Below are 16,356 nucleotides of genomic sequence, written 5' to 3'. Positions count from 1 at the left end.
AATTTATTTTTAAATAAATAATAATTAAATTTAAAAAAAGAATTTTACTGAAATCCTCCAAACTTCCAGAACCAATTTATAACATATCGATACAAGGCATTAAAAGAGAATAAATTACTGCCATATAAGTAATGGTAAAAAGAAAAGTATTGTCAGATTTACTAATTCAAAATGAAATAGTTTTGAGCTTTAATTTTAATTTTGAAAAACATAAATCTGTTATAGTATTTTAAATTATTTAAAACATACTTTAAATGCAAACCCTTGTTCCTATTTTTCTCTATGTATTAAATAATATGTAATTATTATTTTGTAAATCTAATCGTTTTTATTTCTTTGCCAATTGAAATTTCATTTCGTTCCTTTTATATTGCACGTATCTTTATGTTAAAATTCCAGTTACAAGTGAAGTTCAGAAACGAAATCCTGTCATTACACGTCATTCTGATATTGAATAATATGAATCTTAATATTTCCAAGTCTGCTGTCAATTTTAATACTTTACATTTGCGTATTAATTTCAGATGTCAGTTTCACTTAGTATGTTGCAACAGATGGGATCTATTTAAATGCCAAAAATAAAAATAATCTACAAGAAGCTCTATAAAAGGAATGGTCCCAGACTCCTTATCATGATAACCCACTAAGCAGTAATTGAAAGGTAAGTAATGTCTTTTCTAAAATAAACTGGAAATCAGGAATTCTGTGCATACCGGACAATGTGATTCTATAATACCCTTCGAGTACCTTTTTACTTGTAATGAAGCGTAGAATTTCTTGAAAAGTAAAGAACACATTTTCTATAGTTCAAGAGTATTAACATTTCTTACTGTACTTCTTTTTAAATGTTTTGAAGATGTATCGGAAGTTACTTTCTGTGATTGCCGCAATTGAACGCTTACTTTGAGTAATTCGAATTCTTCCAAACCTAGGTAAGGCACAGAATTGATGACTATAACATTTATAATAAACTTTGTATACTTATAATCTGTAAATTGATGACTATAACATTTTTTAAAAATGCGATGCACTTATAATATGTAAGTCCGAAAGTTCACTCAATAGGTTAATGATAGAGGCGGAAGTGTGGGAAGTATTACGTATGTATAGAATTACACTGGTGTGCAAAACTTAAGCAACAATATAAATTTTAATCGGATAGCCATTAAATTGTAGAAAATGGGTTCTTGTATTCAGTACAATGAACAAGCAATTCAGTAGAAAGGTGATGGGTATGCAAATGGCAAGTAAAAAACGTCACAGGCTACGTGAGCGTACGCAAAATGCGTACGGTCGGCGCGCTCAACTCGAGACTACCATAAAAGAAAGGATGGAGACGCAATTAAAGACATTCGCTGCAAGTATAGGGAGTTTTTTCGTGAAATATGGCTAGAAGAAATTATCTGGATGACTTCACACGTGGAAGAATGATCGAAAATCTGGAGTAGAGGCGAAGTGTTACCAGTATAGCAGAAGAGTTCGGAATCAACAAAAGTGTCAATTCACGCGCTTGAAAAGCCTTACAAACCATAGGTACGGCTAATTAAGACACAATAACACGCCGAATAAATACTAATTCAGAAGTTAAACAACAAAAATCAGCGTTATTTGCGGTTTTGCAGCTGAGGATGGTGGTTCGGTAAAACCATCGAAACTAGTCCTGTGAAAATTTTGTAAATATAACGCTGATTTTTGTTGTTTGACTTCTGAACATAGGTACGGCTGTTAGAAAGGTTGGTGGTAGCCGCCCAAGGACAATAACTGCAGTGTATGACTGATATATTGTCCTGCAGGCGAAAAGAGCCCGAAACCAGTCACCACACTCCATAGTTCAACATATGTGTACAGCAACGGGGCGACAAGTGTTGCGGTTTACTGTGTACAGACACCTTCACAAAGGTGGCCTATTCGCCTGCCGTCCTGAACGCTGCATCCCTTTGAAAGTTGGCCATCGGCGTCACCGTTTACAGTGGTGCAAGAAGCGCAAAAACTGGGCATCTCATCAATGGAGTCGTATCCTTCTTACGGATGAGAGTCGTTTTAGTGCCACAAGCGATTTTCAACACAAATTGATTTGGAGAGAGGTCGAGATACGGTTTAATCTCAGTAACATTACGGAAAGAGACCGTTACGGTGTCCTGAAGATCTCGTCTGGAGAGGCATTATGCTGAACGGGCGGACAGAGCTCCACGTTTTCGACAGAAGTTTTGTAACCGGAGATCGCTATTGTCAGGAGGTGATCCTTCCCCATGTGCGTCTGTTCCGAGGTAACATTGGAGCAGATTTCGTTTTTATAGATAGCAATGCACGGCCACACCAAACTCCTGCTGTTCAGAAGCTACTGAAAAGTGAACATATTACTCGAATGGATTGGCCAGCGTGCTGCCCTGATTTAAATCCCGTAGAACATGTGTTGGATACTTTGGGGAGATGTCTTGTGGCACGATTACATCCTTCGGGGAACACCCAGCAACTGAAACAGATGCTGATTGAGGAATGGGCACTCTTACCTCAAGTTCGACAATCTGGTGCTGTTCGACAATCTGGTGCTGTTCGACAATCTGGTGCTGTTCGACAATCTGGTGCTGAGTATGGAGAGACCGTTTGAAGTAACCATTGCAGTAAGGGGAGGGCATATCCCATAGTAAGGAACATCTGCTTGTTGTTCTTTGTCTTATACAATCATGTATAACGATACTATGAGTTCAATAAAGCCTGTTTTTGTTTGATTTCATACTGTGTGCATTGTATTCATTTTTAGCGCAATTATGCTTTCGTCATCGTTTAAATACAAAATGCTGTTTCTTAATTTTGAATTTCATGTCTCTCAGATGATTTCTCGTGGAGTTATGCAAAAAAGAACATATGTTGCTTAAGTTTTGCACACCAGTGTACATAATCTGGAGGGTGCTCTTTGTCAAAACTGACATGAAGTTCCGGAAGAGATTCTTCTCGCGTTTTTCCTAAAACTAAATAATCACGATTGTATTTCTGTTTTTTATAAATTGGAATATAAAGTTAGTTTAATGTTGGCTGATTAAACGTAATTTGATTTTAAAAAGGATGAACTAAGAGCATTTAAAATTTTTATTTTGGCCTGCAATATTCCTTTATTAATCCGGATGGGATGTATGTGCAAAAATATTTGTTAACAGGTTAAAGATGGTGCCTTGAATGAGACCATTTTTATTATTTTATTTTGATGACGTAGGAATAGCAGTAGCAATTTCCGAATTTTTTCAGGACAAAATATTTTATATTTTTATTACATGAATGTTACTTGAATAATTGCGAAAACTACTAATTTATCATTTCTACTGTCAAAATAACTGAAAAATAAATTTGGCTTGAAAAAATTGAAGAGTTTACGATGAGTTGAAAAATAGGTGGTTAACAAAAAATCATAGTTTTAAATTTAAATTTATTGATTTACTGCCAACTTCAAATCAAAATCTGTAATCGTTGGTATTAGATTTTATTACATGCAATCTCCTGGCATAAACTAAACTATAGAAACATCAAGACCTCAATACTGATTCAATTTTCTTTAAATCGGTGAGATCTCGAGAACATTTTGCTTTCACAAAACTATTCAAGATCTCTGGTTCAACAAAACATCAGAATGAAAGAGGTTATCGTAAATAAGAAGATTTCACATATTTTCCTGTAGTTAAGAATAACTATATCTGTACCTTTCCATCAATGTCTTACACATTGTGTTTAGGTTTCTTTTGTTGTCTATATTTTACGGGAGTCTTACTTACTTCATTCTCAGCCAAAGGCAATTGTTAGATGACTGCAGTTTCTTGCATTCTAAGTAGCTACTGAGTTTAATCAGACAATAATAAAATGTCTATCTCACAGTAGTATTATTAATAAGTGCATGAGCATTGTATGGAAGCAGTTTTGTAATTTCACACAGGAGAGTAGTTAGAAAATCGCAGTTGTTGTCGTAATAATTGAAGAGTGTGTTTTTTTGATCTACACAGGGCGCAGAGTGTTAAATTTGTAAATTTGAGAGCCTTCTCGTATGGATAATAGTTAGAAAGGAGAGCATTAATATTATTACATAATGGAGTATATCGAAATTAAAAATGTATTAGTAATAATACTAAAACAATGTCTATAAACTACTAATAATTTACTAAAAATTGAAGAGTTTACGATGAGTTGAACACAAAGCAGTTAACCATTATTGAAGGAATTCAAATTTTCATTAGATTTTTTAAACAAGAATTTTTTTGTCTATATTACTTAGTAAATCTTTCGGTACGAAATTTACCAGCATATAAGGAATACTAGTGCCAATATTTTGTGCAGTTGTAAAAAAAAAAAAAAAAAAAAAAAAAAAAAAAAAAAAAATTGAAAATATATAGAAACATGCCTCGTGGATAAGGTGCCTTTCTGAGCTTCGTGAATTCTAAGATTCAGATGAGTACATTTAATTTATCACAATGGAAATACAAAACTGTGGATCTTTTTATTGAAAAAATTTGAAATATTTAAAAAATTTTAAAAGTGTTTCGCATACAGATTTTAAAACGTTCTTATAACATTCTTTTCCTAATATTTCGGGCTCTATGGGTAAGAAAAGTTTCCGAAGCATTTCTTAGGAACAATTAATAGATTTTATTTATCACGTTTGTCGAATTCAAAATATCACTGAAACTGAATTACGCATTCTATTCTCGTTCTTTAGCAGCTCTAAATAAGTTTAATTAAGAGAAAGTATGCACTAATTATTTTCCATTTGTTATATACTATCCTAATCACTATCTAGCAGTACGCCACTCTGCAGTTCTTCGGAAAAATATTTTCCAAACTTTGAAGTAAAATTTCTTTCCAAACGTTTAATTTTCCAAACATTGGATATTTCTCATAAAAGAAAAAGATTAAATTATAATTAATTTTAAGATATTCTTCTTCATTTTTTAGGTTCAGCTAATAAATATGAAAATTTAAGAAATAAACTCTTTTCAAATTCCTGTAGAAGTCTTGGCTTACTCTACTTAATATGTAAAAATATCTGTATGTATTCTTGAGTAATATTGTGCAAGTTTAAAGTGCATTTTAAAAGCTAGGAACACCTGAATATTTTAAGTAACAGTTTATAAATTTAAAAACTAAAAGAGCACTTGCTCAGTTATAAATATAATACTTGAAACAGCTTACTTCAGAAACGTCCTATAGATTTGTAAAAATCGGAACGTTGACTTTACGAAATGTACTATTAAGAATTACTAATTACTCGAGTACCTTATCGTAAACTAATTTCAAGAAATTTGGAAAAGAATAAAGTACTATTTTGTTAATACTAAGAACTAAGTCGCAAGCTTAGTTGTAAGCTGGGTGTTAATGCATGTTAATTATTTATTAATGGTTAAGAAAGTTGTAAAACATTTTTATTAGTTTTATGCTCAAACGGATGCTGAGCAAATTAAGATAAGGCTTCATCATCATTATTCCATCTTCGAAAGAATGCATCGATTGTAACGATCCTAAGTTTTACTAACGTTTATTTTATTTTAAAACAGTACTATCACATCTTATTTTCTACTTCCGGCCAGAATTAAATGCTTTAACTTTTTTATGCAAATTGTCTTGCTAACGCCCAAGTACTTAAGTTGTGGCTTTAGTGCTAGGCATTTGTATACTAATTCAAAGTTAGCTTTTAGTTAGAGTTTTAGTTAGTAGTTTTATATTCTTACGTTCAGACCACAAGTGGTTGGTCTCTGTATTCCGAAGTTCGGAAGTGCCTGTAAAGTGTTGAAAATAAAGGGTTTCGTATACCCTTCCTGCTTGTGTCGTCTGTTATACGCAAATCTTGAACATAGCTTGAGTAAGCTCCCTGTTCTTATTCAGGGCATACCATGTTTCCAAAGCAAATCAAGAGAAACACAAGTTCTGACACGTTAAGCTAAAGATATATTTAATATACTTAACAAACATTATAAATTTATCTCTGTGTGCTCAGGTGGATTATATTAAGCTATAGATGGCAAAATCCATTAAACACAAAACTTGTTACACAGGAAGAGGTTCAAAAGAGACCATCTGTGCTTTATTATAAAAATTATTATTATCATTTGCTGAATTATTATTATTATTGTTATTTTGCTTTAGCATTATACTACAAATAGTTCTCTTGTAGCTACAATAGACTTGTAGTCTTCTACAATAGCATTATACTACAAATAGTGTAAAATCTGTTTGAAAGTCATCAAAGAGGAATTACGCCTAACTTGAGAAACATTTAAAAAACTAAATATATATTTTAGCCTTTCCATTTCTAGATGATCATATTGAACTAATTTACAATTACTCTCTCATTAAGTGCAAAACATTACGTTTGAGTTACATGTTATATTTTTTTACAATTTTCATAAAATCTTTTCAATCAATTTGAATTTTTGTTTTTTATAGAACAAAGAATCTAATTTTTCATAACTTTTTCCAGATGCAAGTATTTTGGGTACTCTTAGTGGCCAGTGCGTTTGCCATCGCAAACTGCGATGATGGCGACAATTCTGCAGCACTTTTGGATCCCAAAGACATGGAGGGTGTGTAAATTAAAGTTAAATTATTACTTAAATATATGGTTTATACTGTTTAAACATGCTTAATAAACATTAAAAGCTGCAATAGAAATTATAGTTGTTCAATATGTTTATTTGACTATCACCTGCTTCAAATAATAACAGAAGTATTATGTTTATGTTGATTGCTGAATTATTTGTTGATTTTGAAAGTACTAAGTGAGGCTAGAACAAACTCAAAAACTACTTTTACAATATAGTTATGCGGTGCAAACTGTACTTCTTTAGCTCTAATCAGGCAGGGAGTGTAAATATGTTTAACCATTTTTCCAGAATTTCACATAATATCTCTGGGAAACGAAATAAATTTGTATTAATCCGTTCCGAAAGATTTTTAGCATGACCTATTAATAAGCACTGTTTCTCTTGGCATGAATTTGACATGTTAGAAATGTCTATAATGATGATATATTAATTTAATCCTACCTTGGCATTATACATCAACATCGTATGAGACATAGCATATTCTTAAAGATATTGCAATGTCTGAGACATAAGACGGCCTATTTATTTTCAAATTATAGCAGCACACTCTTCACCAGTTTAACAAACTAGCAGGCTAAAATTCATAATCTATGTTTGTTATAAGGCATTTTATTTTTATTCTGTTCCTTTATTGTTAAAATAATATGAAACTTATTATTGAAAATAAGCAATGAATGTATAATCTTTATAATATCTCTGTTAAATTCACCTCATATACATAATACCATATATGTGCAGTAAAATGTACCGTATACGAGAAGTAAAAGAAAGCCTTTTCAATTTCTTACGTGTATATTAGCTTTAGATACATCAATTAATTTGTGGGGATTATTTTAAATTTTTAATAATTATTTTGAATTTTGAAACACTTTCCTATATTATCTTGTTTCTCCACCTACAACTACCTACCAGAATGAGTTTTCAGTATCACGTTTTGGGCAAAGGAGGTAGAACCAGTATTTAATGGGAAGTTCAAGCACTTTCGTAAAAAAGCTAAACATTTCTTGTTCGTATTCTGTTTTCGAGGCCACGACATTGTTTTAAGCCTATCTTACTGCATTCGATCGTATCTTTACGTGCCTGTAAGTATTCATGGGTGAGGCTTAATTAAGGGCCAACTCGGTTAGTTATTTTCTGTACAGCTTTCGGCTAGGATTTATTTAGTTACGTTAGTTTCTTATTTTCTATCTTACGTTACAGCCCAAGTGAAGGCTTTCCTGTAAGCCCGAGAGGGGCCAATTGTTATTACTCAGGAGTGGAATAAAAAGGTATTTTATCCCTTCTTTGGGCATTGTTTCTACAGTTATAAGGAGAACAGCGAATAATCTCCATACTCGTTTCAAGTTCTAGTTGCCAAGGAAACATACTTTAACTAGAACCGTGTAAGTTTTCCAACAGCACATATTTTTAAAAAAGCTGATCACCCCTATCCTATGAGTAGGTGCTCGCTCGAATGATATAATATAATAGCAGGTGATGAATTAAAATGCTATTGAACGATTGCTAGGAAAAGAGCCATTAGTTTGTAGATTAGAGGTGTATGTAATGGGAAAGTTTGCTGATTTTAGCGATTTTAATAAAATTTGACTATGGTTCGATGATTAAGAAAAAGTATTTCGAAACGGAGCATCACCGTTGTTACAGATTTACTTACCCACCACCTGAGATACTGTATCCCCTGTTACATGACTATCAGCATTTGTACTCAAATTGATGGAGCATTCTATTGTCGCTAGTCCTAGCCAAAATCTCTATAGCGGAATTTAAGAGTAACTTTGGAAGATGGAAATTTGTTGTTATTGAAGAGACCCTGTCAAGACTTTGACTGAGCTGAATGAGGATTTTATCAATGTTTCATGCAATTCCATTCTGAGTTTACAGAGAATGCTTGCTCTAGAAGTCAGCTGTAACTTGGATATAAAAAGTTATTCAGATGCATTATACTGAACAATAGTAGATTGTTGATATTATACTCAACAATATCCAACTTGGTATATTAGGGTGTATCATATGTGCTGTTTATATATTTGCAGAATTCCTGTGTAATATTTGCTTGTCACATTCATCATAGTCACTTGAGTTAGTCCCTTAATTATGGTTCGCTTACAATTCACTTACGCATAGTATGCCTGATAACTAAGAAATACAAATCAGTGTGTAGAGTTGGAAATTTCTACGTTCACTGAAACTCATGTGCGGTTTACTTATACACGGAGTACCACTTTATATCTCCTCGGCATTTTGTACCGGTTGCTAGTACAGAACACTTGAAGATGGGACTAGAAAATATGAAGGTAATTTCACCACTACTCACCGCAAGATCTATGCTGAGAGCTTTTTTTTTTTTTTTTATTTTGTAAATTTTAGACAGCTTTTAGGTTTCCGCAGTTCACTGCCAGGTAGTCTATGAAAGTTTTAAGTTTATTTCGTAGTAGCTTATTTTTTTGGAGTAGTTTCAGGCATAACTGGGCATTTTCAGCTGTATACTATACTGCCGAAAATGTAGGTCTTTGATGATTTCGCCCTCGGACATGTAGTGATCGATGGTACTTGTTAAGCCGCATATGCATGAATCTGTGTGGTGCAATCTGAAGCAAAAGAGATATGCTGCAAAAGGGCTATGCGCCGTAAGGAAATATGTCATTGTTCTCCATGTAATGATTAATTCCCTTGAGAGCATAGGGAAGAAGTTAAATGTCCTGCCTGTTAGCTCTTGTGTCCAGTTAGTTTTCCACAGGCACATAAGTTCTCGTTTCAGTCTTGATTTAAGATGTGATAATGGAATTGGCAAAGAGTTGGCTGGATCAAGTCTCTTGCCAGTTAGTCGGCTGCTTCTTTGCCCACTGTTCTCACACGAGCGCATGCCAGTGTAGCTTGAGATGGCTATTCTCTGGGAAAGAAGGTAGTAAATGTTGAATTTCCCTTACAAGAGGCGAGCGGCTCAGTCCGATTATTGCCTGTAGTAGGTTTGAGGCTCTGTCGGTAATTATAACGCTTTTTTCTTGTTGTTTCCTGGTAAATTTCACAGCTTCTCTGATGGCTAAACGTTCAGCTTAGAATACTGAATTTGTCTTTGCCTGCAATATTCTAAAGAGCAAATAAATTCTGTAGGCACATACGGCACTTCCAACAGACATTTTAGTTTCTGATCCGTTCGTATAGATTTGGATTGGGAAATGGTCTATTGGAGAATTCCCTATTTGTTTTCCGTGTACAGATGGTTTGGATGTATATCAAAATTATGCTTATGTTCCTCGCAATCTGTTGGATGGTATATCGTATTGGTCTGTTGGATGATACATTGGAAAGTTCATAGAATTCTTTTGGGCATGGAACTCGCAATATCCAATGGCCACTCTCATATTCTTATATTAATTGAGAATCACCTATACAAGTCAGGGTGACCTAGACTATGAAAATTAAATTAGTATATGACTTCTTCTTATACACTGAAACACGTTTCTTTTTCTGACCATCATTCTTTGTCAAAAGGTGGGAATGGCATCTGTGCTGTAGAGGTTTGAGGAAGAAACTAATGAATTTCATTTAATATCCGGCTGAGTTAGAGGCCAGGATAATATGTGCATAATTATCATTACATGTACATGAAACATATGAACTATAGTAACTTTAATTTGAAAGATTAACATTTTGAAGTATATTTTTGTTGTAATTTTACAGCTATTCAAGACAGATTAGCAAAAATGGAGTTTCTAGAAGAAGTTGTTGCAACAGTATTTGGTTTCAAAAAACCTCAAGAAAGGTAAGCAAATTCACTCTTATATGTTACTAGATGTCAGTCAACTTAACTCAATAATACCTATTAGTATTCATGAGATAATGGTGAAGAAAATGGTTCATATAACAATGCTCAATTTTTTGGTATCTTTATTTCATTAACAGCTGAAAATCGTCGAATATTATGAGTAACATATAAGGAATTGTATTTTTTATCCTTCAGTTTGCATTTCTTATGTATATAACAAAGTGTATAATTTTTAAACAACATGATTTTTTAACACATTAACATATTTAGCTGCAATAAGACAATGAACTCCAAATATGATGTTTCAGCCATGGCTTCCTTGCAATAATTTTATGACTACTTGGTCTTTTGTGATGATTAGTCACTTTGAAGCATATATTTTAACATGAGCGTATATAATGAATACTCCTATATTATTAACTAATGCATGCTTCAGCTTTATAACTTTTTGCGTAAGCTCAACCCGGTGCTTTACATTTTATGCTCCATTTCCCCCTTTTCAATATGAATAAGAATGATTCAGAAGTCAAACAACAAAAATCAGCGTTAATTCACAAAATTTATTCGGCGTGTTAATTTTATTCGGCGTGTTATTGTGTCTTAATGAATAAGAATGTTACGTCACCTAGGAATTTTGATTCAATGGATAGATTCCAAATAAAAATAACTCACTTTACAATTACAATATAATACAATTGTTTGTGCCAGCAATTTTAAGCGGTAGTTCATAAAGAAAAGAGTAACTAATAATTAGGTTAGTTTCGAGACAATCATTCTGATGCAATATAAAAAAATTTTAACAATGTTCAGATTTTTGAAATTTATCATTAACTTTTGGCCGCCCACATGGCACAGTGGTTAGGGAAACATACTGCGATACCGAAGAGTCCGGTAACAATCCGTCCCTTCTTAAAAGGCAAAGGTAGCCGCCTATTAGGTGCCTCCACAATAAAATGGCTGCCATTTCTGCTTTTAGAAGTGACCAGTGTCGAATAGGTATATGCCCTCAATTAGATTATAAAAATTATTAAATTATGTCTTTTGCACCATGTACTTATAACGGTATTGTTATCCATTCCTGTCGCAAAGGCTTAATTAAAGTCTCAATCTAGCTAATGTTCTCTGAAACTACGAAATTCATCCTAGTTTCATGCAACGTGTCCTAGAGATCACACCTTGCTCTTTTAAAGTACTGGTAGGAAAGCCGACTGAAATAGCGTTGGATCCAATTTGAATTGAGACTTAGCGTAAAATGCGGGCGAGGTAAAAATACTTTCGAGATGCTGGTAGTGGGAGACGAGGTGCAAAAGACCCTCAGATTCGACCTCCGGGGGATTCTCCCTTAGTTTGTATTTAAACGGAAGATTTCCTGTTTTCGCCCACAAAGGATCTATATCCTAGATCAAAGATAAGAGCAACTTTCGTCTCATGGCGTCCTTAAATTCATGGACTTAAAGTGGCTGATTAGGAGATTCAATAACGACAACAACTACTACAGAGCTAAGTCTCCATGTGCTCTTGATTATTTTCCTGTCTAACCTACATATCATAATACACCATCTGCATCGAAAACACAAGAATGGGAATAGAGTAGCATCATATAGGCAACATTCATCTATAGTTTCACATGATTTCTTTTCAATTTTATTTAAATGCTGAAGGCTTTATTTTCTAGCTGGCGACAATCATTTTATGTGTGTCTAATAAGGTAAAGGAAACATTTTCATCATTTATTTACAGTTAGCATTTTAGTAACATTTGATACTTACACTGCAGTATCACTACTACTCTTTTCATTTGACACAGCAGGTATATGTGTTAAAGAATATGTACGATTATAAAAGTAATCATTTTCCTGTTTTTGAAAGATTACTAAATTTTAATCTAGTACAAGGTTTTAGAAGCTGAGTATTCATAACGGAATTACCCATTAGACGAATGAGACAAATACCTAGGGCTCTTTTTTCCAAAAATGTGGGCTGCAAGACGTAAACAAAGTAATAAATAATAATAAATTTTAAAAACTAAAAATATGCCTTTTCAATAATTAATAAAAGAACATATTTATGATCTTATTTCTTAATAATATTAATTAAGTATAACTAAGAAATACTAACGATTGATTACATAATATATTCGGATTTAGTGCCACCTACTGTACGAGTGTGTATTGTGTGAGATTTATGTACACATGATATCACCAAATACATGTACTACATATTCATGTTCATAAATAACTGTTCGTACGTTTGCAACTACAATTACGTAAGTTTAAGACTACGTTTATAACTAGTAAATATTTTTATTTATTCTACAAAGCAAAGTACCAAATATGACCTATTAACGTATGTGAAGATTTCAAAAACGGAAAGAAAATTAGATAAAAGAGGAAGTGGAGACAAGTAGAGAGAAAAGTTAAAGCAAAAAAAAAAAAAAAAAAAAAAAAAAAAAAAAAAAAAAAAAAAAAACGTTGTTTAGGTATTTTACAAAAAATGTATGCATACAGGTACGAATCAAAATTTAATAGCCTGGTTAATATAAGCCAAAAAGAAAGAAAAAGAATGAAACAGGAACGAAAAAGGTCTCCCCCCGCCCAGTCTGCAAAAAAGGTACTTGGATTAAGCAAGTGGAGCAAAAAAAATTTACCTTCATGATATTGATGCTAAAGTACTGGACATGTGAGTTGACACAATTTATTTTAATGATAAGAAAATAGAAGACCAAACATTATCGCGTTCGCTTCAATTTATAAATGTGACAAAATATCTCGACATATGAAATTTATTTTAATAAAAACAAAAGCAGCTTAATTACCGAAAATTAAGATGCTTGTATTCGTCTCAAGACGACTGATATAAGACAGCTTTAACTAAATTGACGTCACAAGTTGAGCATCAGGGAAGCCATTGAAATCGAAGACAAAAATAAGTTCATTCCGTTATGTTTGTTTTTATGATAATCAGAATTAGAATTTTAATTTTTATGTTTAAAGCGTATTGTAATTATCTTCTCAATAAAACTCTTTTTACTATTCCCTAAGAAAGATTGTTCTAAAATGAAAATACCTTTCCCGAAATATATCCATAATACTGTGTAATTCTAAGTTAAAGTTGAATGTGAAGAATCTTAAGAACTAGGAAGCGAATAATCGCTTGTGTTCGTGAGGTAGAAAACAAGTGAGAAGGGTGAAATAACCCTTTATTATTCCAACTAAAGTTAACAGAACTTGGAGTTGTACAATAAAGCCGACACTCGTGCTTCAACTTAGGAAACTAACTTAACTAATCTTAACTAAAAAGATATAGCCGAAGCTATCAAGATTCTAACGGAGTTGGCCCCTTAACGCTAATTGACTGCGAAGCTATCAAGGGCCTAAAGTACGGCCGAGCGTAACAATAGCTTAAGAGAGAGTAGCCTAAAAAGGCGGACGCATGCTAGCCAGAAACTCTGGTTCTCTCTAACTCAGACAGTAGAACTTCTCGGTTATATACCGCTCTTCCTCATTAGCATTCGGACGGGATTCTAAAACTACGTTCTGGACGGAAGTGGTAAGTTGAAATTAAGAAGCGATAGGAAAGGAAGTTAAACTCAAAATTTAACTGTTAATAAAATTAACATGATCTTTACATAACTCCCGACCAGAATTTAAATAGTCTAAATTTAACGGTCTCTAAATGACCTTGACTGAGACTTAAGTCTAAAAACTTTCTAACGTTAAACTAGTACAATACTAACTCTTTTAACTCTTGCATCAACTAGCTTTTCACTTTAAACTTCTTAGGGCCAACTTTACAGAAAATCTAAAACTAAAGCTAGAAATTGACAAAATTTTACAATTTTTCAATATGGAACACGCAATCATCTACTTTATTCTTTCGTTTAATCCCAAAATTATTCTTAGTCCTTCCAACTCATCTGAAAGGAAATCATATTAGTACTTTCGTTTACAAAAATTTCCAAGTTCCTTACAATTACTTCTTTTTTAGCATCATTTCACTCGCACTCAACAAAGGTTGCTGACGGCTGCCTAGGTATGACGGATCACGAACGATTAAGCTGATAATTTTGTACAAATTTTTAGTATCAAAAAACGAAGACAAAAATTTTAAATCTTTTAAAGACTGAATAATGATTATAAATTATATCTACATATATCATTTTAGAAACTCTTTTATTTTAGAATTATAGTAATATTTTTTGTATTCTCTATTAATAATAAAGTTTCAAGGGGCAGTATTTGACATTTCATCAAAAGCAATTTACATAAATCCGGCTTAAATTTAAATTTTGTCTAAGACCGGCCCGCTAGCTGCTTAATCCAACTCTATATATGGGATCGGTATAAAGAAAAAATCGATTCTATATAATAGTATCGGTATAAAATCTGAAAATCGTTTAATTTTGTTCCCTTTAAATAGAGTCATACGATTCAATTCTGAATAGGATGTCCGACACTGTATAAAATAGTTGGTTATTTAAACGGCAAACATGTACACAACAAGCACTATATTACATTTTTCTAAACCATTGCATCTTGCATTATTTCCAAAGTGTTACCTCAAATTATCCTTATATTCCTGCTCAACGAAAGATCACTAAGCTCTCCAATTTGCTTTTAAACATTTTATGTTCAAATTTATCCCAAAGTAAAATTTGTTACTCAGTTTAACTTTCATTCAAAGGTCTGCGTGTTGTTAACACATATCGGTTTATAATCTCTTTTCCTCAAATTACTGATATCAGGTGTATCATATGAGCTTAACAATTAGTCATAAAAGGCCAGATAATGTTAATTTTCATACCTTCGAGGTCCTCTCGCCTGAAATACCTAAAACATTATGAATGAAATGCTTAAAATATTCTTAAAATCGCAAAATTTTGTGATATTTCTCCATGTGTTTTTTCCCTCACATTCTATATACTTCAAGATTCGATACTTTTAATTATTCTGCTGCGATGCAAAGCAAATATTTACATTACATTTCAATTACAAAAATGTACGTATTTAAAAGAATATATTCACAGAGTGATTTAAAATTTTATCTTGCACTTTTCTGTCTTATTTATTCAGCTGGGCTTTGTATTCATATTTTTAATTAGGTAAAGGTATTCCACCAAATTAAAAACATAAAAAAGTCTTCTATTATTTTCTAATTATATTATTTTCCATTATCACCAATTTCCTAATCGAGCCCAAATGATTTCTTTTTTCTATTAGGGATGACACTTGCCTGCCTGTTGGAGCCCAATGTCACTTCTGGAGTGGGCCCAACTGCTGCGGTTTAAGAACTCGGTGCATAGTCTGGGACACACAGCTTTCAGCAGCTTGTAAAGACTGTCCTGCCAGATGGCTTTCCATATGCCGCGAGTATAACCTCGGCGTCTGGCTCGACGAAATCGGCAAGTGGTTCGCAAGTTGGGGCTAATAAGCAAGCTCTATACATGTACCTTGACTCTTGATGCTTGAATTCTCATAAATAAATAAAATTTTGATATTCATAATTGTATTCAATGTTTATTTTTACTCAGTTTCACATATGGTTATACTGATAGATTATGCAATATTTCTTCCGCCTTCTTAGCATGCCTTCGTGGTGTAGTGGTCAGTACACTGGACGCGTATTCGAGGGGTCCGAGGTTTGAGTCCCAGCGAGGGCACTGCTCATTTTTCAATTCACTCAGCACGGTTCAGACTTAGCGACCGCGCCTCGGTTTTCCAGGCTGAGTCCTTCGCTTTAAAGAAGGCAGCTGTCTGGGCAGGCAACACCAATTTTCCATCCATCGGCTTCTACACGGACAAGATGAGCGTCTTACAGGCACTAAACAAGAACGGCACACAAGCCTTCCACAAGTACTTATTACCCTGCCTTCTTCCAGGTAAGTGTCTCTATGCTGGGTACGTAGTCATCAAGGTACCCAAGGTAATGAAAGGGCTGACTCTTTAGCTAAAGAAGCCCCAAGTCACCCTTCCATCGACTCAGAGATTCCACTCTCCATAGTCGCTGTTAA

The 16,356-nt window shown here is 33.3% G+C and overlaps 1 protein-coding gene across 1 annotated transcript; it reads left to right on the top strand.

Moving 5' to 3' along the window:
• The first annotated feature begins 624 nt into the window (after positions 1-624).
• Positions 625-15,849, top strand: LOC118203689 (uncharacterized). The gene is made up of 4 exons (XM_085823460.1): positions 625-661; positions 6,458-6,560; positions 10,263-10,344; positions 15,566-15,849. The coding sequence occupies exons 2-4, from the start codon at positions 6,458-6,460 to the stop codon at positions 15,771-15,773; spliced, it is 393 nt and encodes a 130-aa protein (XP_085679586.1). The 5' UTR covers positions 625-661; the 3' UTR covers positions 15,774-15,849.
• The last annotated feature ends 507 nt before the right edge of the window (positions 15,850-16,356 follow it).

The sequence above is a fragment of the Stegodyphus dumicola genome, chromosome 9 (assembly GCF_044657685.1).
Source record: "Stegodyphus dumicola isolate Sdum_Otavi_A_Nest chromosome 9, ASM4465768v1".
NCBI lineage: Eukaryota > Metazoa > Arthropoda > Arachnida > Araneae > Eresidae > Stegodyphus > Stegodyphus dumicola.
This window is presented reverse-complemented; position numbering and strand designations above follow the sequence as displayed.

Excerpts from the sequence above, each read along its gene's own strand:
- LOC118203689 (XM_085823460.1), top strand. The coding sequence starts at position 6,458 with ATGCAAGTATTTTGGGTACTCTTAGTGGCCAGTGCGTTTGCCATCGCA. Across the intron at positions 6,561-10,262 it reads GGATCCCAAAGACATGGAGG|CTATTCAAGACAGATTAGCA; the intron begins GTGTGTAAATTA and ends GTAATTTTACAG. Across the intron at positions 10,345-15,565 it reads TTCAAAAAACCTCAAGAAAG|GGATGACACTTGCCTGCCTG; the intron begins GTAAGCAAATTC and ends TTTTTCTATTAG.